Genomic DNA, 27,800 nt, shown 5'->3' with positions numbered 1-27,800 from the left:
GCATGACGATGTTGGTGGATGAGTCACCCAGTCTTCACCACGTGACATCATGAATCACCGCACCTCTCCATGGGCAGAGCTGCAACCATCAACCCGCTCCACTCCTCCCTTATCTCAGCCCTCCATGTCATCTGGCACGCTTTCTCTTCTCTGTTCCTCCACTCTCCCTCCTCTTTATTCTCACCAGCAGCCTTTTCATGTGGATTTTCATTGCAGTGCACTCTCTTGGCTCATTCTGACGAATGCATATCTCATTCCTTTCTGTTTTTTAGTCCCGTGCATTCCTGTCATAAACACCATCTTGTCAGTTCATTCATCTGTCCATGTTGTTCTGGGGTTGAATTGCAGAACTTATCTTGGCAGCCTGTGGAAATCCTCTCTAAAGTCAATTTATCAAACCTACCCACTTTTTGTTACCGCAGCCCACAATGTCCACCTTCTTCTCTAACCTCTAATCACCTTGCTGAACACCCCCATACCAGAGCAGCATGACGTATCAAAGCAACCTCAATTCCTCCCCCACCCACCTTTAATTACCTTCTTGTGCTTTGATCGGCCCGTTGGCCTCATTGCGGTTGTGGTAACATTGACAGTTTACCATTTAATGGGTGACAAATACATTCCAAACCACACAAAGATAAATTATGATGTATAGTTATATTTATTTGAGAACTGTTGTGTTTGCATTTGTGAGTCTTTCTGTGTGCATTTGCAATTATTGAGACTGATCTTACCAGATATTTGCTTCTGGACATTTCTGATTCATCATGTTGATTCCTAATGTCTTTCTCTTTCATTATTCAAAAAAAGGTTTATCCATCCATTCATCCATCCATATAGACATCAACCCACCCACCCGACCATTCATACCAACGACCAATCCAGCGATTGATCTATCAATCCTGTCCATCACACCTTCCATTCTTTCATCCATCCATCCATCCATCACTCCACCCAACCATTTAGTCTTGTAACTCCAAAAGAATACATCCATTCATTCATTCAGGGATTTCTTCCCACAGCTCACATAAAAATGATCTCTGACCACAATGAAAAACTTTTGTAACAAAAATAGTTAGATTTTATTGTTTCTAGCAAAAGTAGTCATTGACATGCGCATATTTACATCCAGGAAACGCATGTTTATTACGATGGTTACAACAAAGTACATCTAGAAAGACCATGTACAACACTCGCCGCACAATGATTTAAAGGTACACCGACGTTATTGTTTCTGTCATTTTTAGAGCTTTTTTTATACTTTTTTGATTGATGCTTGTACGCCTTCAAAGAAGCTATTCTTGAATGCAAGTATACATAAACGTGCAGACACTGTACTATAGCCTCTGGTGTGTCACTTCATATCTAAGCCTGTTCTTTTCTTCCCATATCTTTCTCAATATGGGACTTCCTTCTTGAAAAAAGAACAAACCATTGAAAATTACAAAAAGCTCGTTTATGTCCATCTGCGTTCATTTTTGTTTCTTTGACTAATGTTGCCATGTCCAAGATTGTTGATGCCATGAATCTGTTTTGCTCAACAATGATATTGAGATTTAATCATTCCTTAGTAATAGATAACCACAAAAGTCAACACTACAGAAAAAACTTAGAGCAACATCTGCTCTCGTTCCCAGGTTCCAAAAAAAGTGTTTGTTATTATTTATTACTGATTATCAGTTGCCAAATAGAGAAAAGAGCTTAACTTAGTTATTTAAACCTCTGTAAAATCCTATTTTTTTGCACGTAAAAAATACTCTCTTTTACAATCATATCTATAACACGATAGCCATCTGAAGCAATTAAAAATCCCCTCATCGTGTTTATTTTTTAGTCATGACTAAAACCTGAACGTGGGCAAACTGATCCCATCTCCAGTGGATTTAGTTTCCAAATCATTTCATTATCTCGTCTATTACAAAAGTGATTACAGCCTTGAACTCTGGGATAATATCAAGTGGTAAAAAAAGGAAACGTAGCGCTATGTTTGGGATGTCACAGTGACATGTAAGGCAGCCAGTTTCAGCTCAGTTTGGAAACAGGTTCCCACCTACCAATGCATAAAATGGGTGATTGATCGCTCTGCAACATTAAGAACAAAAGAAAAACCATCATAGAGTTTGAATCGTTAGTTTAACTTTTAACTGTTCTGTTTTTTTTATCACATGCAGCCTCAAAAATATTTGCCCAAAGCAAATTTTTAGTCACCCCAATACAAATTGGTTTCGGATTCAGCGCTTATTCAAATTAAACTACATTGTTAGATTGATTGGCCCATTTACTTGCCTCGGCAAAGTATTTTTCAGTCCTGTAATGATCAATAGAAAATGTTGAATTATCAAATTGGCCTTAATGGACCTTAAAGGGAACCTTGGGATTTAGGGGCACTTTGGGGCACAAGGATAAGGGGTATTGCAGGATAAGGCTGGCAATCTGCAATCTTCTGCATTAGCAATATGTTAACTAAGTGCTGCAGTAAGAAAGTATTTAACGCATTTAGTAATGCAAAATAAGATAAAGAACAACACCAGCCTTAACTGCTTGAATGCACTTGTTTAGTAAAAGAGCAGTAAGTGCCTCCACCAGTGCGTCCTTCTCTGAAGGCGTCAAAAGAATGCCACATAGAGTTTGGTCAGGGTTTGGCACCATAGCAACAAGGTAATTGAAGTTATGCAAAAGGGTGAGTCATCCAAGCCATTAGAGCGGCGTTAGCAGGGCTTCCACAGCCCTTTGTATGAAATATGCTTTTTGGTGCGTTATATTTCATAATGAAGAGCTTTGGTGAGTATGTGAGGACACCAAATGAGAAAGTGCTGTGCTGCTGATTTTTGCTGCATCTTCATATAAATACCACAATTTGTTTTTCAGAAAGACTATGTTTATGAAATAATGTTCGAATTCCCCTGCCTTAGATAATCACACGCACATTCTCTGTGTTTGGATCGTAGAACTCCTTAAGCCTCAAAATGTATCCCATCATTCATTGCTGCTGGAGATCTTTTTTAAAGTACCGGTAACAACATATTTAAGCGTCCTCCTTTGTTGGCATTGTAAAATGTCCAAATGGAGAAGAACGTAATGCTGGGAACTTGGATGGAAATTTGTAGCATGATACAAATCTCCCCTGCTTTCCAACAGGCCAGGTTCGTGCTGTGTCCACTCCTATACGGAGGACGAATGTAGATGTGTATCTTTTCTGTCCTTTACCTATGCAAGTCATCCAGCCTAGCTCTGAAGAGAAGTCCTCCTTAATGTCCTTGTCCAAATCAAAACCAAACTAAATAGGAGAAAGGAGCTTGTTACATATGTAAAACAGAACCAACACCACCAAAATAAGATCACAAAGAAATACTTTTCTGCCCATCTCTTGCCTAATTCTCTCGCTCCCTCATCCCCCTTTCAGTCCAACAGTGGCCTCTTCATGAGTATTTGCTGTATGTATTTCTCCAGATCGTCACGGTCTGGCTGCTGTCCAGCAGCGTAGTAATCTTCATTTCTCGTTGCTTCGGCTGCCACCGGGTCTGAGTAATAATATTTCTGCTGAGACGGGATCACAGGCTTTCGAAGAGGGGAGCGAGGTTTGGGGATGAGTGCTGGCTGATACGGGTAGGCGGTGTAGTATGGCCTCTGGTGGAGGACCGCGGGGGGGGTTCTAAGCCGAGGTTGGACCCAGCTGGGGTAACGTCGCCTGGGAGGGAAAGAGTAGGTGTCGTCCATGGAATTCCCAAGGAAGTTGTTAAGAGTGAAAGCAGGTTTTGGGATGTAGTAACGGGGTTTGGGTCTCGGGGGAGGTGGGAAATAGATGGGGTAGAAGTCTGGGTACTGCTTCCTCTGGTAGTAGGACGGGTATGTGTGGGGGTAAGAAGGGTAGCCAGTCCAAACTGGCCTCTGTGATTTTAGCCAGAGGTCCTGTTTATTTGACAGAGGCTTCTGAGGTCTGGGCCAGCGATTCTGATTGGCCACCAGAGGCTTTGCAGGTTTGCTCCAGACATCTTGCAACTTGGCTGGCGATTTGTCCTGTAACCATGTTTTGAGGAGATTGACAGCTGAGAAGGGCTGCTTGGAAGCTTGGAAACCATTTCGACTGGTTGGAATCTGTGACGATGAAAAATCCTTGGATGAGGAGAATGGGGAAGCAAGCGGAGTTGAAGGTCGCTGCCGATGAGACACCATCTCGGGCGGCACGTCTTTCTTCTTCTTCTTTTCCACGTCGCTGATGATGTCCACCACGTCATCAGCAGGGAGGTGGAGCTTGTTGGAGATCTCGATCAGCTTGTCGATGGTCTGGGGATCGATATCGTCCTCCTCTGTCACCTCCTGTTCCTCATCGGACCTCTTGTCCTCCGCAGCGTTGGACAGGGACGAGCTGTATTTATTGTTGTTCTGTTTGACCATGTAGCGCAGCAGCATGTCAGAAGCGATGTCGGCTAACTTCTCCTCCTCCATTTTGGCCTTTTGTGCCTCGGCCGCCTGCCTCCTCATCTCCTCCTGCTCTGCTTTGGCTTGAGCCTCCTCCTCCTCAGGGCTCAACACCTCCTCATCTTCTTCTTCGTCCTCGTCCTGCACTCCATCATCTGCTATCACCTCCTGCTCCGGCGGAGGCAGTGACTGTGCTGCATTACTACCAGCGTTGTTATTGTCTTCAAAGTCGTTCACAAAGTTGCCTCCACTGAACTTTGGGAAGATGAGTCCTTTCTGTGTCTCCTCCTGCCATTTCAGTTTCTTCTTAGACATGGCGAGGTTGTTGCCTTTGTTGATTGGTATGATGTCATTGTAGCTGCTGTAACCTCGGCTCTCTCTCTGGTTTTGCCCTGAATCTCCCTCCCTCTCAGTGGCCGTGTTCAAACGAGGAAACTCCTTCATCATTGTCTCAAGGTTCTTTAACTCCTCTGGGCTGAGCTGCTCCTCCTCCTCATTGCTGCCTTGTTCAGGGATGTTTGGCCCCTGCTGTGGGGCAGCAACCTGGCCGGGCTCCCCTCTTCCATCCAGACTAGCGGGCTGCCGCTCTGCTTGGACCTGGACCGTCTGACTTGTGGTGCGACTAGACACCTTTTCTGTCATTCTCTCCTCTTCTTCTCGAGCTTTCTGCCTCTCCTCTTCCTCCTCTCTCTCCCTCTTCTTCTGCTGCGTGGCCATCAGCAGCTCCAACTCCTGTCGCCCATCTCGGTCTCTGTCTGCCCCCTCCATTTTTCTCACTGAACTGTCAGCTTCTTCTTTTCTGACACCCCTCATCTCAGCTTTCATTTCTCCTTCCATCCCATTATGCTCCTCTTGCCCCTGTCTTTGCTCTACTCTTGAGTGATTCAGTGCCTCTAGTAAAACCGCCGCTAGTCTTTTGGGATCCACATCTTTGAAGAGCTCCTCCTCTTCCTCTGAATCTTCTCTCTGTGTTGATCGTCTCTCCTCATCGCTTGCAGGAGTAGCATATCTATGGTCATCAATAACTCCAGGGGTGTTGATCGGCTTAGAGATGGACAGATGGAAGGAGGAAGCCCCTGTCAGGAGAACAAGGAGGGCAAGGGCACTTGAGAGATTGTGGTACCCAATCATGGTCAATTAGAAGAGGGCCCGCGGTGAGCAGTGAGGGGAATCAGAAATTCCTTGAGGAGGGAGAAAAGCACAGAGACAAATCTTCAGTTTCAATAACTCTCAATATTAAAGAAGCCATATTATGCCATTTCGCTCTTGAGTGTTTGATGTAGAGAATTTTGCGGAACTGTGGTGGGAGGATGTGGTGGGGGGGCGAGGGGATGTAGTGGAGACAGGGCCAAGGTGATGTAAGGGATACTTCTTGTCTGCTGACGTTGGCGAACAAATTGTTTTTATTAGTATTAATTATTGATTACTAGAATTATTTTAAAAACATGTGAGTTTTTTTCCCCAGCATGTCGGGGTTAGTAGACACGTCAGGCATCCACATTAAAGTGTAGAAGACCTATGAAAGTTGAATTTTCAATATGGCCTCCATCAATCTTGCTCTGTAACACAGTCATATCATCAATTTATGCTTATGCTTATATTTGGATGTATTTAGACAATTCTGAGCTTCAGTAATCTATCATTTGTTCTCAATTATTATGGTAAAAAAGTATAGGTATGGTTTGGCGGGTGTATGAGCAGAGTATAATATTCAAACTTTATTTACCCGTTAATGCCCTGATCTATTTTATTTGGTTTTCGAAAAGAGAGAAAGGGCCCGGACTACACTGTAGTTTCTTCTACGCTCTGTTTACATCTAGGGCTTTTATTGTGAAAAAAATAAACGGAAGAAGGTAAGTCTCTGCCTACGCTAATTGTTTAATATGTCCGCTGCGTTCAACATGATAGGGTGATGTACGGTGGCCGAGAAGGTTCAGACAAATACAAAAGCAACAACACAACCGCAAACGCCACAACACAACACGAACGCCGCAACACGAAAATACAAAAGCCACATCACAACCGCAAATGCCACAACGCAACACGAACGCCGCAACGCAACGCGAAAGCGAAAACGGAAGTAGCTGCCCACGGGAGCGAGCGTATTTTGGAGGAACGCCCACGGGAGCGAGCGTATTTTGGAGGAACGGAGCTGGAGGATGGCAGATCGTTTAAGAAGTAAGTGAAACATGATTCCTTACTTTAACTGTAGCCGCAAGGAATCATGTTTCACTTACTTCTTAAACGATCTGGCATCCTCCAGCTCCGGTGTTACGTGCCGACTGGGTTTTTGAACCTACTGGTTTGGCTACGCGTGCGTGTTTGTTTTGCCCCGACAGCGGCAGATGTTGTCTGCCTCGGTCACCTGATCCGTCACACAGTCGCAAACATATTTCTGAAAATGTTCAAAATGTATCCCATATCCAATGCAGCGGTTATGATTGTATAAGTGAGCACTACATCACTGCTACGTATAAAGAAATAAATAAAAGAACATACGTTTATTAAAAGATCGCCACAACCTGGATTCGAACTCGCAGTCGAGCAAAATAGCAAAACTTTATAAGACGGCGGCGCTACGCCGTCGGCCAACCGAGCTGTCAAATGCCGCTACTGATTTCACTACTTATCATGAAATTGCAAATCGTCAGTGGCAAGAACATCTTTTGGTTCAGGGTGAGCCAAGACAACTGGTTTTTGGTGGCGTAGCGTGAAATACATAGTTCTGTCAGGTTTTCTAGCACATTGCCCAAGTAGGATTACTCTCTTAATAACATCTAAACGCGTAGCCAAACCAGTAGGTTCAAAAACCAGTAGGCACGTAACAACGGAGCTGGAGGATGCCAGATCGTTTAAGAAGTAAGTGAAACATGATTCCTTGCGGCTACAGTTAAAGTAAGGAATCATGTTTCACTTACTTCTTAAACGATCTGCCATCCTCCAGCTCCGTTCCTCCAAAATACGCTCGCTCCCGTGGGCGTTCCTCCAAAATACGCTCGCTCCCGTGGGCAGCTACTTCCGTTTTCGCTTTCGCGTTGCGTTGCGGCGTTCGTGTTGCGTTGTGGCATTTGCGGTTGTGATGTGGCTTTTGTATTTTCGTGTTGCGGCGTTCGTGTTGTGTTGTGGCATTTGCAGTTGTGATGTGCCTTTTGTATTTTGTGTTGTGGCGTTCGTGTTGTGTTGTGGCATTTGCAGTTGTGATGTGCCTTTTGTATTTTGTGTTGTGGCGTTCGTGTTGCGTTGTGGCATTTGCGGTTGTGTTGTTGCTTTTGTATTTGTCTGAACCTTCTCGGCCACCGTAGTGATGCCTTTATTCGGCGAACAAAAGCTAAGCAAATTTGACATTGCAGTGCAAAAAGAAAAAATGACACGTTTTTTAGTTACGAAATGTTCACTCATGACAAAACTCCGTGTGTCAAGGTCTTTTTTCTCCTGCTGGAAATGCCATCAGAAAAATGGTCTGGAGCAGCTTTATGACAAGTTGTGGGTTTTTACACAAATGAGCTTCATTCTAATAGGAAATGTGCGCGAATACTGAGAGAATTCCTCTAAAACTCTCAGTGTCATCATCCAATCTTATGGTCTATTGAACTGGTCCACACTACTTGATGACACCACAGGCTTGAGTACGTCTAGTTTTGGGATTTGAGTTGTTAATAACTGATATTTATGGATCAGCTCACAACGACAACATTTGGAAAATTCGCGTATAGTTCCCCATTGCACTTTCTTAAAAACGTGAATTCAGTTGAGCCAATGAAGACCTAAGTCTTGAAGGGAAATGAAAGCGTGCGTCGGTACGTGGCCCCCCGGGAGCGGGACCATGGGAAAAGAAAACGAAAAAATCTTCCATTTCAAGAACCAATAACAGATCGACTGGCGGGGCACGTTCCGCAGCGGAGGTGGCTGGATTGCAGCGGATGCGTGATGCGTGATGTGCAAACACGCAGCCAACGATCGAATGGCTTCATCTCATTATCCGTACACACAAAGAAAGCATATGCATTATAGGATGGCACGCAGTTGAGGCTTCGTGGCCTCATCGGGTCACACCATAGTTGACAACAACAAAGCGCGTTAATATTCCGCCTATGAGATACAAGAATCAAGAGGAAAAAAAGCATAAAGCCACCTCCATACTTCTGGCATCATGAGTACCCTGCCAGCAGCCACACCGTGAACCCAATGCAGACATTTTAGACACGACAAACCGGGCTGTCATTGACTCTGTAAAATCACCTTTTTTGTCCTTGTTCTTTCTTTCTTTTTAAACCGTCACCTTAATGCACACAAAGCTGCTTCGTTCTACTGCATTTTTTTATCTGGTTATTTTTGGCAACGCAAGTCATGGTGATGGTGGCTGGAGATGACGATAATTGAAATGTTGATGATGATGATGATGACGATGATGATGATGATTGGGAGGAGGAGGAATATAAAGGAGGGGGCAACAGCCACCCCCGTGTTGACCAGATGCAAAGGAATATGGAAAGTCAAAATGACAAAACATTCTCTCTCACACAAAAAAACACAAGCGCTCTTATGTCTGTAAACTGAAAAAAATGTTACTTGATTGATCAATTAACATGTCATGTGTCACGTGCCTAAATACAATTGTAACAGAACATTGTTTTCGAAATCAAGTAATAGACCATTTCAACCATGCAAAAAACAATAATCCCCCTTTCGGATTTTCCTGTTTACAATTTTATTTACGGCTGAACCGTACTTATTTTTTTTAGAATATTATAATATATAAATGTAAAAAAAATTCTCAGATCTGATCATCAGCCAAGCTAACAGAATGTCTTTATTTTTTTGCAGAAGAGAAAGTAAAGTAATGCCGGATAAGTTGGCACTTACTTGCAGTCCAGCCGTAGCCGCGGGGGAGCTTCCCCTCCGCGTCGCGTCACACGTTGCGAGAAGTCCCTGTTTTCACGCGCGGCGCCTTGCACCGCGCTCTCCTTTTTCTTCTTCTTGTTCTGTTGTGTGTGAGTTTGTCGTTTGACGTAAAGTGGTGTCACAGTAGCTGTTGCTTTTGTTGTTGTTGTCGTCTCCTCCTTCTCTCCCGGGATTCCGCTCCTTTGGCTCCGTCTGATTTCAGGACCACTGACAGCGGTTGCGGTTCTCTTATACCGCCCGTGCCCCTCCTACCCTTGCCCACGTGACTCGTGCGTCAAGCGATTCCCATTGACGTCACCAGACCGGGTTTCATTCATAAGATTTTTTGGTCGAACCAATTAGCTGCAGTGCTGGCTCTGCTGAATGAACAGAGGTGAATGAATTCGCAGTTTTCGCCGCTCAGTGTGTCCGCCTGCAGGGCCGGACCCCGCCTCTCCGTGCGTGATTCCGAGGAACATGTGAACACAAAGCTGAGCGAAATTAATTGACATACAATTAGGAATGAAAATATTCACAGATAATTATGTATGTTAAATATTACCACTTGGTCATGTTTTGTTTCGTGTTGGGGCTTCACGAATTCACGCGTTAGCAGTATAGTCTCCAGGGTCCGAGAACCCTTTGGGGAGATGGCGGATTTAAGGTCTTATTTTTCCTTTATGTCCCCCTTTCCCGTTATGTTTATATAATGTTTATTATTCAATGTTCCCTTTGTCACCATACGACTTCTTTACGTTTATGACACCTTGTTTATAGCTGAAGATGTATCCTCTATAATACTGTTTATTTATGGTTCATATCAGTCCACTGCAAAATTATTTTTTATTTTTATAACAATGTCATTTTATAAATTTTTTATTCCTTTATGTTTTAACATCTGCAGCATTATTTCTTGTGTGTGTATCTGCCTGGAGCCTCAGAAGAACTCCCCTGCAAAGACTGCTCCGCTCGAATTGTTGTGCAGCAAACAGATGACTGGACTCTTATTGCATTCTCTTCCATGACAAATATATGTACCAGGCAGGTACAGACCACCTGGTGTATATATAAAATAATTCCAATAACAACTATTAATGATAATTGACATAATAGTATTTATTTTTTAAATTGTCATTCATGTACTATGCGGTTTTTCGTTTTCCACAATATGTAATAACTGATTTAAAGTGTGTTTCTTTTTTCTTCAGATGACTGATCATTGTAATAATAGAACAACTGTTCTATGATGTTTTTTGCCTATAAGTTGGGTGGCTTGCACAGCCAGAATCAAATGAGTGTGTAACCATTTGGCTCCAGGAGCTCTTCTCAGCACATTTTTAAACTACTTTACTGGAATTAGTGTGAAAAGGTCTTCCATCACAGCTGTTACTCTACACCACTGAAAAAATGGTTTGCAAGTATTCTCATCATTTGCTTCAGTAGAAGTGCCATCAGCACGTGTCAAAACCCTCTCAAAACTCATTTTAACAACTGCATTTACCCTAACGAGGTGTCCGAAATGAACACCCTAACCATAAAACCTTCATCTACCTAGTACTCTACATGAAAAGTATATGTACATAAAACAGTGACTGTTGGTGGCAAACTTGTTGACTTGGTAATTCAGCCCTACTTCCTATTGGAAGGTGTTCCTTCCTTTTACCTGACAAGACACCAGTCGGGATATTATGAAAATTTGTCCTTTGGGATTATCTCAACATTAATGTAATCGCAACACCCAATTAGTTGGGATTATTTTGAAAAGTACTGTTGCATTTGTCAAAATCTGTTAATCTAGGTATTAAACAAGCAGAGTACACAAACACGTTTGTAGCAGCACAGGCATTACAAAACATCCAGACACACTTATGTTTAGCTCAAAACTGTTTATTCTTTGTAAAATTACATTCACACAAAGTCCCTTTAGCCTTTGCCTGTATCACAGATTAAATGTGTTATTCTTATGTTCTTCTTCCAAGGAACAAAACAACTCAATGAGAAAGTTCAATCAAAACCCTCTCTTTCACATAAACAAGGAAATGTACGAGATGATCACCAAATTGATAAAGTCATTGCATATGATGTCTGATTGACCAAAAGACAGATGGAGAAGAACAAAAAAACATTATTCAACACACCTCTCAAAGAAGGTCTCTCTGAAGGGCAGCAGAGGTCAGGGTTAAACACCCAAGAAGTAAAACAGTGGGGCTGTCCTCATATGTACGGAAGAACGCAAGGAGGATTATGCTTCAAACACAGACACATCAGAACATCAGGAACCCGCATTCTGATGGCCGCATGGGGAGATTCGGCCTGTTGAAACGCGGTGAACACCTTCAGAGAGACACCGTCTAAAAGCGACAGCTGTTATTGCAATTGGTTACCTGGTTACTGATCAAAAGGATGTTTTTTTTCTTCAGGTTTGGATTTCTAATCTGAGAACTTGAGTAGTTCACCCCTAATTCTGCTCCCCCTATATCTGCTGTGTAAATCCATGTTCCTGTGTCCTATCGCTGTTCCAATACATGCCGACACGGTACAGCGATGAGATCACACAGTGAGCCCTTACTCCTAAACATTCAGCGCTCAGGCCTGCTGTGTTCAGACTAAAGTGCTGCAGATGTACGAACGTCTTCAGACAGCTCGGGCTGAGTGTCCTACAGCCGGCTGCCAATGACCTCTGGCTGGTCTTAGTCTCATCCATTAGTGACACCTGAAGGTCCTCTGAGGATGGAGCACGTAGTGTTTTCAGTTCAATAGTTAGTGAGATGTTCTCCATCGATGCAAATTACCCAGCAACAAGCACAGCGGCTTAAGTGAGGTCATGAAGAAAAGAACATGAACGTCCTATTAGAACATGAGTGACTCCTGAGTGGACATTTATATATAGATATATAAATATATCCGGGTAAAATGAAAATCATGCAAACATTTTGAGGCAATAAGATAAGATGTTCCTTCCTAGGGTTGTGTAGGATTGGAATGTTGAGACATATCCCCTGGCACAGATCAACTGTCTATGGGGGTTTAAGGGATAGTTTGGATTCTTTGAAATGGGGTTTAGCAGTCAGGTGGGGCCTAGAGTAACAGATGGGGGGGGGGGGGGGGTAGAGCTTCATACTGCTGAGAACGCAGCTAGCAGCAGAACCTATTTGAAGTACAAGTAGACACTAAACTTACAATAATCTCACTGCTCAACCTCGCTGTCAGCCAGGCTTTTCTGATCTCAGATTGTTGAGTCCATCCTTCCGTTGAGCAAAGCCGACGAGCCCCATCGACAGGAACAGCAGGGGTGCAGCAGCAACTCCACAGGCAAAATGACAGCGTTTTTTAAAGAGTCGATGCTTGGGCTCCGCTTCAAAAGGACTTCTTACAGTAAAGTTTTAAATGCCACTTAAACTTAAATTGATTTTATAGGTGACTAAAATAGGTCCAGAACCCTGTGCTGCCACTCACATCCGTTTCTCTGAAGTTTATCTACTGTAGTAAAACACTGACATCAGAGAAGTGCATCATACATCACACTTTAAAAAAAAAAAAACTATCCCTTCACCTGACAACTGCTTGGCCATTTAGTTTAAAAACAAAATAAATTCATGGATATTTTAGATATGTTAATGCATTTGGTGAGTGGACATGGATAAGACTGCTTGCAGACAACTATTTCAATTGACCGAAGGGGACATCTGATAAATATGATATTTAGTCAATGATGAGCTTTACAAAGCCACCATCTGATTTATTTTATCTACTTTATAGCACAGCTAACACACTCATCCCTGTCCACAGAACCCTTGAAGTAACCGTATCATGCACAAAGTAAGGTATCACAGGTACACACACTAAGTAGGTAGCAGCGGTGGAACAGTTCACATATTCTGGGTCATAGGTGCGAGTAGTTTGGGTGCTGATGTCTTTGCCTCTAATGGATTTATTTTCATAATCTTTTGTCTCACCAAAATTTTAAACAATAAGTACGGTTCATTTTTTCATTTTAAACTTGATACGAATGAAAGCAGATTCATGTGGATTCAATGGGTTGAGTTTATTCTGGATTCAGGTTATATAAACGCAACATAAACTCAAAGCTTATGCATTTCCTGAGGCCAGCCCCATGACCAGGAGAACTGTTCAAAGCTGCATTAGACGTACCACTGTTTAAGAAATGCACTTTGTTTTAATAAAAAAAAACGCCGATGCAACATGAAGGACGAGCGTTTAAATGTGATCCTGCTCGGTTCTTGTGCTAGCGGTCGCTCATGTGGCTTAAGAAGGCAGGGCAATCTATACAAGCAGTAACAAGCAATCACTCAGATTGACTAAAGCATGTAGGGGGGAGAAAATATATATACTCTAAATAGCCTGTGTCCTAATATGTCGTACAGGTTAGTAGAACCAGCGGAGCAACAAGGTCCAACTCGCCGCCAGCTTTTCATTCCATCTCTGCGATGGCGTCCCGCCGTCTGGAGGATGGCTAAGCGGGCGTGATTCTCAGACGCACTTTGTTGATTTGCATAAGACAGACGTGACGTTTCCATCTCGTCTGGCACAGTGGTCCACAAGCGGGGCAGACGCATGGCTCACGTGTAAACGAGTTATCCGAGGCGGTGACGCAAATCTCGAATGTCTTTGGTTCACAACGCACTTCATCACCCTCACCCGCCCTGTTCGGTAAGACGGACCAATCACAGGTACAGCTCTGCCATTATGATGAAAAAGTCTACAGCCGTTTTAAAACGTCTGGTATAGATCAAATAACTAACAATACAGGGAAAGGAATGTCAGGGTGAAGTAGTACAAACACATCTCTGGAGCCGGAGATGGAAGATCCTCTTTGTTAGTTACAAAAACAAGAGCCTAGCGTATCACTAACCAAAATGAGCCTTAACACAAACTGTACAAGACCCTCATGTGTACCTCAATGTTGGACAGACATTTGCTTTGTTCTTTTAACCTGCACTGCTGTCCTTGTTTTATGCCTGCACCCTACCTAAAGGAATGATGGCCAACACTGAAAGCAGTGTAGTTCAAAAGAGAATCTTACTTTAGATGTCTGGTGGTGTTCGATATACACAACCGGCTGTGTGTGTGTGTGTGTTTAGCCTTGTGTGTCCTGGTCCAATGGCTGGTAGAGCTACATTGTTTAAAACGCAATGGAAACATGGCTAGTGTTGCCCCTCCAATACCACACACACACACACACACACACACACACACACACACACACACACACACACACACACACACACACACACACACACACACACACACACACACACACACACACACACACACACACACACACACACACACACACACACACACACACACACACAATCTGTGGGCGTGGGCTGTTATTAAATGTGAATGTGTTCAGCAGGAACCAATGGGGACATCAGATCCCAGTATCGTTGACCTTTACATCAAAGCATCAGTCTGAAGTCATGAGCACACGCTGCCTTGTTGTAACCCCCCCCCCCCCCTCCACACACACAAAAAAAAAATCCCCACGCTCAGGTCTCACACACAAACACGGTAAAAAGACCGTCAATGCAAGTATCCTCCATTCTCAACTGAGTTTTTCCCCCCCAGTCAAATGCTGTACATCAGTCCCTCCAGCTTTAAATATCTAAGTCCCGCCCCCTCCCATCCAGCCCTCTGCCTTTAGTATCTACAGTATCTCACAAGCCTGCCGTGTACTACGCCAAGCCCATCTCCTCCAGCACACTCCTGGGTGACTCGTCCTCCTGAAAAGGGAGACAGTAGAAGGGAGGACTTATTTTAGAAAAACAATTGTTTTAAAACCATACGAATAAACATTAACATTTTATGGAGCCTTGAGAGGTTCATACAGTAACATTTTCTATTAAGTGCCTGTCTTATATCTAATATTAATGCTTTCTAAAAAAGCGTAACCTACAACATAAGAATTTAAGGTGTTTGATTCATGTTAATAAAGTGATCTAAATATTTGAGAGTGTTGGGAATTTAATAAAAGGGATATTAGCAGTTTGTAGTAGTTCATGTTAGATGGGTGCCATAGAAAGTTATACAATACTGACATGTTATATCTTCAGTCAACACTCACATTTACACTTACAAAACTGTCAGGCATTGAACGCCGAAGGTCTGTTCTGATTAATAATCTTATTTAAGTTTATTAAAAATCTAAATGTTGCAGTTTAACCATATTTCTTTATTCTTCTTTAGTTCTCGCTCACCGCTGCCAGGCGTCTTTCTCTCCAAAGTGCGCTCACTAAGCAACAAACTGGACAAACTTTAACTGCTGGTGAGGAGAGACAGAGACTTTTCTACATCCTCCGTTTTGTGCTTCACGGAGACGTGGCTCTGTGGATCGATACCGGACTCCGTGCTCCTGCTGGCGGGCCTCAAGCTGCTCAGAGACTACCACGACACGGAGCTCTCCGGCGAGACGAAGGTGGAGGAATCTGCTTCTACTCCAACATCAGCTGGTGCAACGACGTAACAGTGATCCAACAACACTGTGCTCCTGATCAGAAATCTTTAATCATTAACTGTAGACGCCCTTGGTGTTATGGTTTCATAAAATATTCATAATCATATTCACGTTGTACGATAATGTAATGATCAGGTTAATTTCCAATTACCACAAAATAAGACAACACTAAAAAAAGTCCATTATTGGTCGATAAGTTATTAGTGTAAAAAGGGTCAAGAGATCTCTATTGCTTTAAAATTGGCGCTGACTGCACACCGTGAGAATGAAGCAGCGCCCGAGGTGTAGCAGGTGAGATTTGTGTTTGACCAATCAATGAACGGCACACCGTGCACCCGAGAAAAGCCACTTCCAACAAAAGCTCTACAATCTAATCCATTCTCTCGTAAAAAAAATCTTCCTTTTAAAAATGATGCTATGAAACCAGAATTGTGAAACTCCCGATAGGATGTAGTTAGCAGACCAATCGCAGCCTTGCGGGCCGCGTGAGGCTTGCGTAGCTTTTGGTGCTAGTCTAGAAAAATTGGTCGACGGAGAACACGTCCTTGCGTTTCTTTGAAAACGCAGAACCATAAACTAGGCTTAAAGCTACGCTTACCTCCTGAAGGAGGTCGGCTTGTTCAATGGCTTTGAGGACGCTCTTCTTGGACGTATCTTGGATCTCTCCTCCCATCAGGAACTCATCCAGAATGAAGTAGGCCTTTTCAAAGTTAAAGATGATGTCCAGCTCACATACCTGCAAAAACAGACACAAGTCAATAATGTTTTCTGCAGCAGGGGGAGTTCTCGGGAGGGGGAACACTTCCTATTAAACCCTTAAACATTTGTTTAGCAGTGTGAAAACAACCCCGGAGAGCAAACACATCCATGACGTACGCTGCCAAAGTACTTATCCAGAAGCTCTACGAAGCGGTGGATGACTTCAAGCGTGATCAGCTCGTTGTCCTGCTCTTCAATTGCACAACAGAAATACAGGCTGGCGTACCTGTATAAATACACACAAAAAAACAAACACTTTAATGTCTTAGAATGTCCTCAGCGTGTGTACTTAGCTTAACAAAATCCCCATGAAATGAGCTTTATTTTGTATTTTTCTAAAACATTCTCAATCGGTCTACGGAACAGCTTCTCACTTGGCTAGAACGGATTTTCACAATTTTCTTGAAAATGCCAGGCTCAGAAAAGATGGTTAAGAGGAGTATTGTGAGGAGCAGCAGAGCTGCAGTGTTCCCTCGGTCCACCCCCACTGCAGGAAATCCCTCTATGCGAAACTCATCACCCACCCACCCACGCACGCACAGCACCAGGCTGCTTTGTTTGGTTAGTCCACCTCTGCATTCTGCTGGCAGTAATGAGCCATGACACACACTGATAGGAGAGAGTGCGAGTGTGTGAGTGCAATGCCGGGTTTCACCCTTTCCACCCACGTCAAATCTAATGCTGCTCAGCCCACATACAAACAGGGATGAACTTTTATCGGGTTGTGGGAGGCGAACTCAAGTGAAGCGTGGACACACTAAAAGCAGACAATCTGCTGCTCCATTTCATTGTTTTTCTGCCACGCAGAAATTATTTCATCACGGATGTCAAACAGGGCTAAAAATCGAACACCAAATAAAGATCATTTTGCGATACTTTCTTCATTACCTTGATTCTATTATTGTAACAAAAGCACAGTAAACCTAAACCATCAGAAAAAGTTGAATTGTTAAAAAATAATAAACGGAGCAAACGTAGTATGTTGGGTGTTCATACCATAAGACGACGATGTAGTCATCGTGACGTCACTCATTGGATTTTGTGGACGCCAGTTTTGAAGCCTTGAGTTGGGTAAATTCCCCTTTGCCATCTCGGCTTCTTTTCAACCGATGGACAGATGTCACCTCATTCGGCTCTGGTAGCAGCAGTTGCCCCCCCCCCCCTAAAGCACACCTTGCTTTATGATCTATTTGACTCTAAGTGGCTCCTCATTTACTAAATAAACATTGTGCTGAATTGAAAACGATGTTTACAAGGTTTAATGATGGAATGAATCAAGAAAGAATTTTCTTCTAAACTTTCTGCAACAAGAATAGCTTAAAACCACACAGAGAAGTTCTTAAATTGAGGTTAAATCGAGTAAACGCATTAATTCATTGACGCCGAAAAAGACCGCCAGCCATCTTAACAGCTCGTGCTTAATCCACATTTTATTAATGGACATCACTAATTCAGCTTCTTTCCAGGAGTTTTTTTGTGCTATCTCGTCTAGCAGGTGTCAGTAGATCGTAGTTCCATCTGGACCCTGGTCCTGACTCCTGCCGTGGCCCAGCTGACACCTGCTGCTGCTGCTATCATCATCATCATTTTGAATATTAATCATATCACTGTCATCAAAAAACAACGATACCCATTCCTAAAGGTGTGCTTTCCCTACCCACGGGCTTCTGTGGATGGTGGTTCTATCCAATGATGGTTGTCCCTGCAGTGATCCTGTCGTACACTTGGCCTGCTACTCAATTATCTGTATAATTTCTGTTATGGGAATTGAATGTATTGTACATCTTTTACATTGTTCATTCTGTACACATGTCATCCATTGTAGTCTGTCCCGGGAGAGGGATCGTTCTCCCTAAGGTTTCATCCCTTTTTTCACCATGGAAGGGGTTTTTTTTATTATTTTTTTTAGTTTGTGCCGATGTAATGCTTTTGGTACAGAGGATGTCACATGCGAGTTGGCACGTTGTTATTGCCTCTGGTGGCAACAGGGGGGAGGCAATACCTTTTATAGACGATCTTTAGATCCCTCCACTCGAGGAAGCTGCACATCTTCGGCTTGCGGGCGAGCACTATCTGCATCAGCTCCCTTACCATCTTCTTCTTGTCGCGCTCGGCCGTGGCAGTGTACCACTTCTGCAGTCGCAGCTTCCCCTGCCGGCTAAAAAGCAGCATGAAACGCATCTGCACACAGACACCATGCAAGAGGAGGGGAAGGACAGAGACAGGACAGCGTTATTGACAGGGGCAAATGTATTTAGAACGTTTTGTTCAGCAATCATTGCATGAAAGTGTTGTTTATCACCAAGTTCAAACTTAAGAGTTGATGTCACATTGTTAGTCATTTGATGATTGGCCTTATCGCAATAATGTGTAAAGTAATTGGAACAAAACAAAAAAGTGTCATGATGTAGTGCCGTGAAAATGTTTTTCGTTCTTCTTGGTTTATGTTATTTGGCCTACTTGTCACACTTAAATGTTTCAGTAAACACATTATCGCTAAACCCATTTTTATGTTAGAAAAATAAATGATTTCATTTATTAAGGGAAATAAATATTCAAAACCTTTTCTTCCGAAAAGATAATTGACCCTTTACCCTAATAACTGATTGTTACAACTAGTTATCAAGTGATTGAGTCTTCCACATCACTCCGGAGAAGGTTTGCCCCACTCTTCTCAGCAGAATTGTTTTCATTGAGCCTCATTGGAAGGTTGGAGCCTGAACGGCTTGTTAATGATCACAGCGTCTCAGAGACAGACTGTGTGTCTCTTCCTTATTGTGGAGTTGTGTAATATGAACAGAGGCCAGCGAGCCCTGCAGTTCTTCACATGTTGTTCTAGAGTTTATGACTTCCTGATTGAGTCGTTAACGAAGTCTTGGTAAGGTTCACCACTGCACCAAGCCTTCTCCATTTGTGGATGAGGGCTCTGTGGTGTTGCAAAGCTTTGGAGATGGCTTTGTAACCCTTTCCAGACCAATGCATGTCTTTTTTTAACATTTGTTGTTAAATTTATCACACAATGTTTGTTTTTTTTAGATGAATAGCCTAGACTTTGTCAATTACTTAACATTTACTTTTTAACATTAGGTGCAAGGTAGGTAGCTTTTAACCCTCAATAATTGAAACATTCATTACAGATTAGGATACATTAAAGAAAATGCATTTTGCATTGAATTTGTCTAATATAAAATTGTGTTTGATATGAAACATTCAAGTGTGACAAATACGGTAAAAAATGAACCAAGAAAGGGGGCAAATAGTTTTTCACGACACTATAATCAACTGTGATATCCAAATCTAACACCTTTAACACCTCTATCAATTTTCTGAGTTTCCCCCTCTCATAGAAACTACAATGCACAACATAAAATACCACACCGCACTGATTTGCATTTTTTCTTCTCCTATAAGTGTTAATTAGGATTTTGAGAACGAGTGATACGTAGTCCTCGTCCTATTTTGGACCACAACGACCTGCAGGGCAACACACAGACACTTGCATCAGCCTCGGCATGCTAAAAATAGGATTTTCAGGTGCTGTGTGTGGCCAATAATTGAATATTTCCACTCTCAGATGATCAGATATTTGCACTCAGTTTGGTGTGATAATCTGTACTCACTCACAAACACGTACTGCAGATACAAGGGTGTAGCACACACACTACTCATCTTTACTTACATCCGCCACAAAACTTTACCTTTGTATGGTCTATGTGTGGGAGGTGTTGTTCCAGTTTGCTTTAAAGCAGCGGATTGGATGTCGCGTAGTTAAATATTTTCTTATTTGCTGTCTCAAACACGACTCTTTGTTCAGTGCAAAAGAAACTAGTTTGTATTGTAACGTCCGGGCGTGGTGGAATACTTAACACGCTGAGACGAATAGTTGCCGGGCAGAGATCCTTTTATTAGCGAAACACCACAGCGTCCGACACAGTAACTCCAGCTCACTCAGTCAACACTTCCAACAACACAACAACCGGAACTACGTCATGCTCCCCCGGACAGACCCTCCCATGTCCCGTCTGATTGGCCGGAGCGCCGAGAGTGACGCTACCTGACCGAGTCCCCAACAGGGTCGCTACATTACCCTCCCCTTACAAAGGTCCTTGCCCCCAAGGAACTGCTGAAAAATGGAACCATGCACCTACAATCGAACACAGGACAGAACAAAACAGAACACCGCTTTTTTTTTTTTTTTTTTTTTTTTGCAGAAGAATACAGCCACCTCTAAGACCCAAGGTGTATGCTAGCCCTAATTTCCCCTCCCTAAATTCCGCTGTCTCCGAACCGGACCGGAGGCCTTCTCTGTCTTTGCGGCCTCGCCGCCGGGGGGGTCGTGCCCCCTGAACCCGTGGCGATGTCAGGCCCCACCTCACCCCCCAGGAGTCCGTGTCTATCTGTGGGTGGCGACAGGGCCAAGCCGGCTGGAAACTCGGGCCCAACAGCTTCTCCCGTTGTCCCCGAGGCACCTGGCGGGGGCTGCCCCAGGGGAACACCCCGTGAGGACGTCCCTCGGGCACTTGTTGGCAGCGGGGAGGCGACCCCTCTGTACGGGGCGAGCCGGTCCCTATGCAGCACTACTCTCCTGCCTTTGGGCGGTAGCTGCACCCGGTACACAACCTCACCCACCCGCTCCAACACTGTGCAGGGCCCCGCCCATTGACTGTCCAGCTTCGGGCACCGGCCCTTTTTTCGTTGGGGGTTGTAGACCCAGACCAGCTCTCCAGCGCGAAAATGCTTTCCTCTTGTTCTCATGTCATAGTTGCGTTTCTGTCTCACGCCAGCACTCTGCTGCTGCTTACGGGCAAAAACATGAGCTGAATCGAGCCGGTCTTGTAGCCTCCTGGCATATTCTGAGCCTGAGGGGGGCTCTGAGGATTCCGGGGGGCGCCCAAAAGCCATTTCTGCCGGTGTGCGGAGCTCTCTTCCCAGCATCAGCAGGGCGGGAGTACAGGAGGAGGTCTCTTGGGCTGCAGAGCGACAAGCCATGAGCACCAGTGGCAAATGCCTGTCCCAGTCTCGCTGGTGTTGTGACGTGAGGATGGCTAGCTGTTGGCCCATAGTGCGATGGAACCTTTCCACAAGTCCGTCACTCTGTGGCCGCAGGGGGGAGGTGCGTGTTTTGTGCATGCCCAGCCGTTCACACATGGTGGCAAACACCCGCGACTCGAAGTTCCTTCCCTGGTCGCTGTGTATGGTCTCCGGCACGCCAAACCGGCTGAACATGCCACCCACAAGGGCCTCAACAACCGTCTCTGCTTCTTGGTCTGGTAAAGCGTACGCCTCTGGCCACTTTGTGAAATAGTCTATTGCGGTGAGCACATACCGGTTTCCTCCGTCTGAGCGTGGCAGCGGACCAACCACATCCACAGCCACCCTCTCCATTGGGCCCCCCACGGGGAACTGCTGCAGCGGGGCGTGGGAGCGACTTGAGGGCCCCTTTCGTGCCGTACAGGGGTCACAGCGGCGACAGAAGTCTTCCACGTCCCTTCGGCACTGTCCCCAGTAGAATCCCTGCCGAAGACGCCGCAGTGTCTTTGAGACTCCAAAATGTCCCGCCCCTGCAGCTCCATGCATGGCTTCCAGCACCGAACCCCGCAGGACCTTGGGAACCACCATCTGCCACCTTTCCTCCCCCGTTGCTGGCTCCTTCCATGCCCGTTGGAGCACGCCCTGGCTCAGGCGTAGAGACTCAAACTGTGACCATAACCCTTTGGTTGCCCTGGAGAACACTGCCACCTCCTCCCAGGGGGGGCGCCGCTGTGCCTCCACCCACTGCACTGCCGGTTGTAGGTCCACGTCATGCCTCTGGTGTCGCCTCCATTCTGACAGTTCCACCGTCTGACGATCCTGGATCACAACCTCCTCCAACCGCCGCACGGACGGACCGACTCCCTCCTCCTCTTGCAGTTCCCGCTCGCGGGTCTCTCTCCGGTCGCAGTAGAGGCACCCTCCTGCGGCACAAGGCCGTCGTGAGAGTGCATCGGCATTAGTGTGACGTGTCCCAGCCCGGTGCACCACCTTGAAATTAAACGCTTGGAGCTCCTCCAACCACCTGGCCACCTGCCCCTCTGGCTCCTTGAATGACATGAGCCATTGTAGGGCAGAGTGGTCTGTCCTCACCGTAAAGTTCAGGCCACTTAGGTAGTACTTGAAATGCCGGATTGACAGCACCACCGCCAAGAGCTCCCTGCGGGTGACGCAGTATCTTCGCTCGGCTTTGTTGAACGCCCGGCTGAAGTAAGCCACCACTCGCTCGCCTTCGGGGAAAGGTTGAGAGAGTACTCCGCCGATGCCTGATCCGCTAGCATCCGTGTCCAGCGTGAAGGGCAAGCTGGGGTCGGCTGGGGCTAGCACCGGGGCCTCTACTAGGGCGTACCGCAGGTTGTTGAATGCCGCCTGGCATTTCTCCGTCCAGGAAAACTCTTGGTCCTTTTGCAGCAGATGGAACAAGGGTGCAGCAGTGCCAGCAAACCCCCGCACAAACCTCCTGTAGTATGAGGCCAGGCCAAGAAAGCTCTTCAACTGTTTCTGGTTGGTGGGGGTGGGCCAATCTGCGACGGCCTGCACCTTCTCTCGCATGGTGCCAATGCCTTCGCCACCTACACGGTGCCCCAAAAAAGACACCTCCCTCTGCATGAAATGGCACTTCTCCGGATGCAGTTTCAGGCCTGCCGCTCTTATTTTTTCCAGCACCAACCGCAGCGACGCCAGGGCTTGTTCAAATGTTTTACCATGGACCAGAATGTCATCCAGGTAGACCAGGCACTGCTGCCGGGGGATCCCCGCCAGTACTTTGTCCATCAGTCTTACAAAAGTGGCAGGGGCATTACAAAGTCCAAAACTGAGAACCTTAAACTGCCACAGCCCCCGCCCAGTGCAGAAAGCAGTCTTGGGACGGGCCTCCGGGGCCAGTGGCACCTGGTAATATCCGCTGCGGAGGTCCAAGGACGAAAACCACGACGACCCGGAGACCAGGTCTAGGGACTCGTCAATGCGGGGCAGCGGATAAGAATCCTTCTTGGTCACCCCATTTACTGGCCTGTAGTCCGCACAGAGTCGCCATCCTTTTGTCTTCTTGGGGACCATGACCACTGCTGCTGCCCAGGGACTGTCGGACGGCTCGATGACACCTGCCTGGAGCATGTTGGTGACCGCGTCATCACAAGCCTGTTGACGAGCCATCGGCAGGCGGCGGGGGCGGCACTTGATGGGACGCGCGTCCCCTGTGTCAATCTCATGCTGCACTAGGTGAGTTTGCCCTACTTCATCCTCGCTCTTGGCGAAACTGCCTTGGAAGTCCAGGAGAAGGTGCCACAGCTGCTCCTGCTGCTGCGGCTGCAGGCCGACACAGTTCTTTCTCCACACCTCCTTTATCGCTGCTGGCGCCTCCACTGCACGGCTCATGGTGTGGACGTCCGGGAGAAAGACCCTAGATGACTCGCGTGGGCAGGCGGGGGGGATAGCGTTGCAGGGGACCGTCACCACCGTACTCGCCGCTGGTGTTGGAGGCCCGGGGGGTAGGGACGGGTTGGGGGTGGAGAGCAAGGTGACGGAAGGCCCTCCCTGGAGACTCACTGTGCCTTGCTGTAGATCTAGATGGCAGCCCGTGGCCCTCAAGAAGTCCAAACCCAGAATGCATGGGTCCTGAACTGCAGCTATCCACACCGGGTGGCACACCGTCACCCCTCCCACCGATAAAGACAGCAGACCTCTGCCCTTCATGGGTGCCAGCTCTCCGGTAACAGTGCGAAGTCGCACTGAGGTGGGGTCAAGATGAGTCCAGTCTGTGATCATGTCTGGTCTTACCAGAGTTACTGTCGAACCGGTGTCCACCAGTGCCAAGCAGGGCAGTCCTTCCACGGTAACCGGCACATAGAACGAGTCACCTTCCCCAGTGCGCCCCACCGCCACGACGGGCTCCATGCTGGCGTTGTCATCTTCTGTTGCCGAGGCTCGTGGCGCTGTGGTCGGGGTTACGGCCGGGGTCCGCGTATCCCCTTCTATGCGGACCCCGGGCCGTTTCCCTGGTACTTGTTTGGTTTGGGGCACTCTCTGGCCAAATGCCCTGGTTGCCCGCACCCCCAGCAGACTCTGGGTCGCGGCCGGTGTGATTGTTGTAGTGACACAGCCCTGATCAGTTCAGTCACTTCCGTAACCCACGATGGTTTCTCTGCCTCTGGAGGGACCGCCATCGCCGCCCTGGCCATAGGTGCTCCCTCACTATGGTAGCCTCCAGGCGCTGCACCCCACACATTCTCTCTCTCCGCAGCCAACTCGAAAGCCGCTTGCAATGACTGTGGGTGCTGCAGCTGGACCTGGACACGCAGCTCTGTGGGAACAATTGCCCTGATGAACTGGTCCCGCGCCAGCTCGCTCTGCACTTCAGGGGGCATGTGGGCATAAGCCCTCCGTGACAAACTTTCCACATCGTTTGCCAACGCCCGCAGCGGCTCTCCCGGTCTTCTGCAGCGATTGTTTAGTTCATTCCGCAGGAGTTCGGGTTGCAAACATTGTCCAAAACGCCTCTGGAGCGACCCTACCAGCGCTGGGTAACGACGTCTGTCTTCAGGGCTCAGCAGCAGCAGGCATGACAGCGCATCCCCCGTGAGACACAACGCCAGCTGAAGTGCCTTAGTCTCATTGGACCATTCCCCTGCATGCGACAGCAATTCAAATTGAGCCAGGAAAGCCTCCCATGGCGTCCTACCGTCGTATTTCGGTGTTTTTACCGTAGGGACTGCCGAGCGATGGGCGCCGCCATTGTAGTTTGACGCTACATTCCCCGGAGAAACCGCGGGAAAATCCGCCGCGGGACTGATGCCAGCGTCCCTAGCCATCCTCACTGCAGACTCTCTCAAACGAGCCCTCGCGCCCCTAGTAGCTCCGTCGAAACTTCTGGCCATGTCTTTCGACCACCCGCTAGCTCCCTCCTCCGCTTCTTTCCTCTCTTCCTTTACCGTAACGTAGCCGCTCGTCCCGCCGACACGATCCATGCCCACAGCAGGCTAACCGCTAGCTTTCCACCGGGTTCAACGATATCGTCCGTACGAAGACACTTCTGACACCAATGTAACGTCCGGGCGTGGTGGAATACTTAACACGCTGAGACGAATAGTTGCCGGGCAGAGATCCTTTTATTAGCGAAACACCACAGCGTCCGACACAGTAACTCCAGCTCACTCAGTCAACACTTCCAACAACACAACAACCGGAACTACGTCATGCTCCCCCGGACAGACCCTCCCATGTCCCGTCTGATTGGCCGGAGCGCCGAGAGTGACGCTACCTGACCGAGTCCCCAACAGGGTCGCTACAGTATACTGAATTTAAATCTTCACAGTTGAAAACTTATCATGACAAACTGCTGTTGAGTCTTGTCTAACAGCTTTTTTATATCCAACTGATGACTTAAAATGCTCACAGATCTGCACAGTATCCGACTCGGGGAGATCTAGATTAAGACATTTAAAGGGGGATCTGCTTTTACCCATGTCAGAAAGACAAAACTGCCTGCCGCCACTTCTCTGAAACCTTTTGGAACAGCAAGACAGAATGCATCAAAATTCAAATGCTATATTTTCTCTAAAACAGAGTTATAGCACAGTTTAAATGAAAACCAGTTTAACAAAAACAGGATATCTTGTTCATTCTATTTTAGCCAGTAAAATATAAGACCTTTTGAGGACATTTACAACAGAAAGCGTTGCCATTGACAAGCCTTTTCAATAATTGACAACCAATTGCTGCCTTTTACTGGTCGATACCTAGTGTCGAACCGATGGGTTTAACTCATTAGGCCTCACTGTGTGGAAGAGATCCCTCTGTGTAAGGAAACATCAGATCTTCTTTACTAACTTTACATGTATACACATCAATTTACTGAATGGTTATTTCTTGCTAAAATAATAAATCCTACACAATTTAGTGCAAGATAAAAAATAAAAAAAACTTCATTAAAAATGGCAAATAATTTCAGCATATAATGTGTACAGTAAAACTGTACCAATTGGACCCATTGTTCTAATACCCAATTCAGTTAAAGTATTAGCTCGATATCCAATGCTTCCATCAGTGCATCCCTAAGTAATGTGCTATTAATACATTTCTTATATTTGTTGCATTAGTAATATTTATATACTGCGGTTAAGATCAGAAACTAAAGACTGTATGTGTCAGTGCTGCTTCTGTGTATTAAAGGTACGTTGAGTTGGGTGCGTTGTTAAGGCAATAGTAAAAACAAATAAAGTTGTTTGAATGTGGGGTCAGAGGTTTGACAAACATTATGAACAAATATATAGGGATTAAACGGAAAAAAGGAAGAGGATGAATAAAAACATCTAAAACGAGGATATGTGTTGTGTCGTGGGAGGCATCTTTGACCTCGGCAGAATACTATACTGCAAAGCGTGTACCACATAAACACGAATACATTGAATGTTATTAAAAATACTATGTGTATTTTCCATTTTTATAACCTCAAAGACAATGATTCAAAGGAAAATCGGGCAAAATACAAAAATACTATACATTCTAATCTAATAAATCAACCCCTTGGTGTATATTAGCACATATGCAGTGTCAGACATCTAACTGCCACCTGCACCGTTGACACTCGCTAAAAACCTGGGCCTAAACTCATTACCTGAGAAGAGGAAGAAACGGCAATTATTCAAATCTTTAAATTCACACTTCATTCTAACATTGCTGAATGGCATTAGGACACATCGATCATTACACGGGCCACACACCAATTAAACATACATAAAAAGTAAAGACTATTTCCCACCTTATGCTGCTTTACGGCCTGTTAGCTCCCGGGCTATGCTTATAGGAGCCAGGTGAAGGTAACGCAGGTGGAAACTTCCTGAAATCCTACACCTTACTAGCATTAGCTTAGCAACTAGCTCGTGCCCTCTCTTTAAAGCGAGGGATAAGCAGTAGCTTACTATTGTTTGGTTTGAATATATCTGTATTTGAACTACTGGGAGAGAATAGACGCGCAATACCTCTACGCCGCCTGGTCCACGTAAGCGAATAAAGCGCCGCTACCGTTGACAGCTCATGTCTGTGTGGGAAACCGTACTATAGGTAAGTGGAGCCGAGATGGACCCATTCCCTGCTACACCGACCACTTCCGCATCTACTGAGCATGCGCAGTGTGGGTCGCGTTTGACGCCCTGAGTATCGCTTTTCAGGCATCAAGAAGGCATGAAGCAAGGAGCGCTTCTTTATATTTCTGTATTTTAGGCACTCCCAAGTT

General features: G+C 45.8%; 2 protein-coding genes across 3 annotated transcripts; both read right to left on the bottom strand.

The window, feature by feature from the left end:
- Positions 1-1,055: 1,055 nt before the first annotated feature.
- Positions 1,056-9,566, bottom strand: vgf (VGF nerve growth factor inducible). The gene is made up of 2 exons (XM_037480385.2): positions 9,283-9,566; positions 1,056-5,600 (listed from the first exon to the last, which is right to left on the bottom strand). The coding sequence occupies exon 2, from the start codon at positions 5,548-5,550 to the stop codon at positions 3,400-3,402; it is 2,151 nt and encodes a 716-aa protein (XP_037336282.2). The 5' UTR covers positions 5,551-5,600; positions 9,283-9,566; the 3' UTR covers positions 1,056-3,399.
- A 3,272-nt stretch (positions 9,567-12,838) lies between these two features.
- Positions 12,839-27,690, bottom strand: ap1s1 (adaptor related protein complex 1 subunit sigma 1). Of its 2 annotated transcripts, none has more exons than XM_037479098.2 (5): positions 27,547-27,690; positions 18,540-18,718; positions 16,655-16,763; positions 16,377-16,514; positions 12,839-15,047 (listed from the first exon to the last, which is right to left on the bottom strand). In XM_037479098.2, the coding sequence occupies exons 2-5, from the start codon at positions 18,716-18,718 to the stop codon at positions 15,000-15,002; spliced, it is 474 nt and encodes a 157-aa protein (XP_037334995.1). In that variant the 5' UTR covers positions 27,547-27,690; the 3' UTR covers positions 12,839-14,999. The 2 variants fall into 2 exon arrangements, with proteins under 2 accessions (XP_037334995.1, XP_037334994.1); XM_037479097.2 differs by having other exon boundaries at positions 27,327-27,687.
- Between the last annotated feature and the right edge of the window lie 110 nt (positions 27,691-27,800).

The sequence above is a fragment of the Pungitius pungitius genome, chromosome 1 (assembly GCF_949316345.1).
Source record: "Pungitius pungitius chromosome 1, fPunPun2.1, whole genome shotgun sequence".
Taxonomy (NCBI): Eukaryota; Metazoa; Chordata; class Actinopteri; order Perciformes; family Gasterosteidae; genus Pungitius; species Pungitius pungitius.
The sequence above is the reverse complement of the archived record's forward strand: the minus strand, read 5'-3'. Positions and strand labels throughout refer to the sequence as shown.

Excerpts from the sequence above, each read along its gene's own strand:
- vgf (XM_037480385.2), bottom strand. The coding sequence starts at position 5,550 with ATGATTGGGTACCACAATCTCTCAAGTGCCCTTGCCCTCCTTGTTCTC.
- ap1s1 (XM_037479098.2), bottom strand. The coding sequence starts at position 18,718 with ATGCGTTTCATGCTGCTTTTTAGCCGGCAGGGGAAGCTGCGACTGCAG. Across the intron at positions 16,764-18,539 it reads CTAAAGATCGTCTATAAAAG|GTACGCCAGCCTGTATTTCT; the intron begins GTATTGCCTCCC and ends GTATTTATACAG. Across the intron at positions 16,515-16,654 it reads TGGATAAGTACTTTGGCAGC|GTATGTGAGCTGGACATCAT; the intron begins GTACGTCATGGA and ends CTGTTTTTGCAG.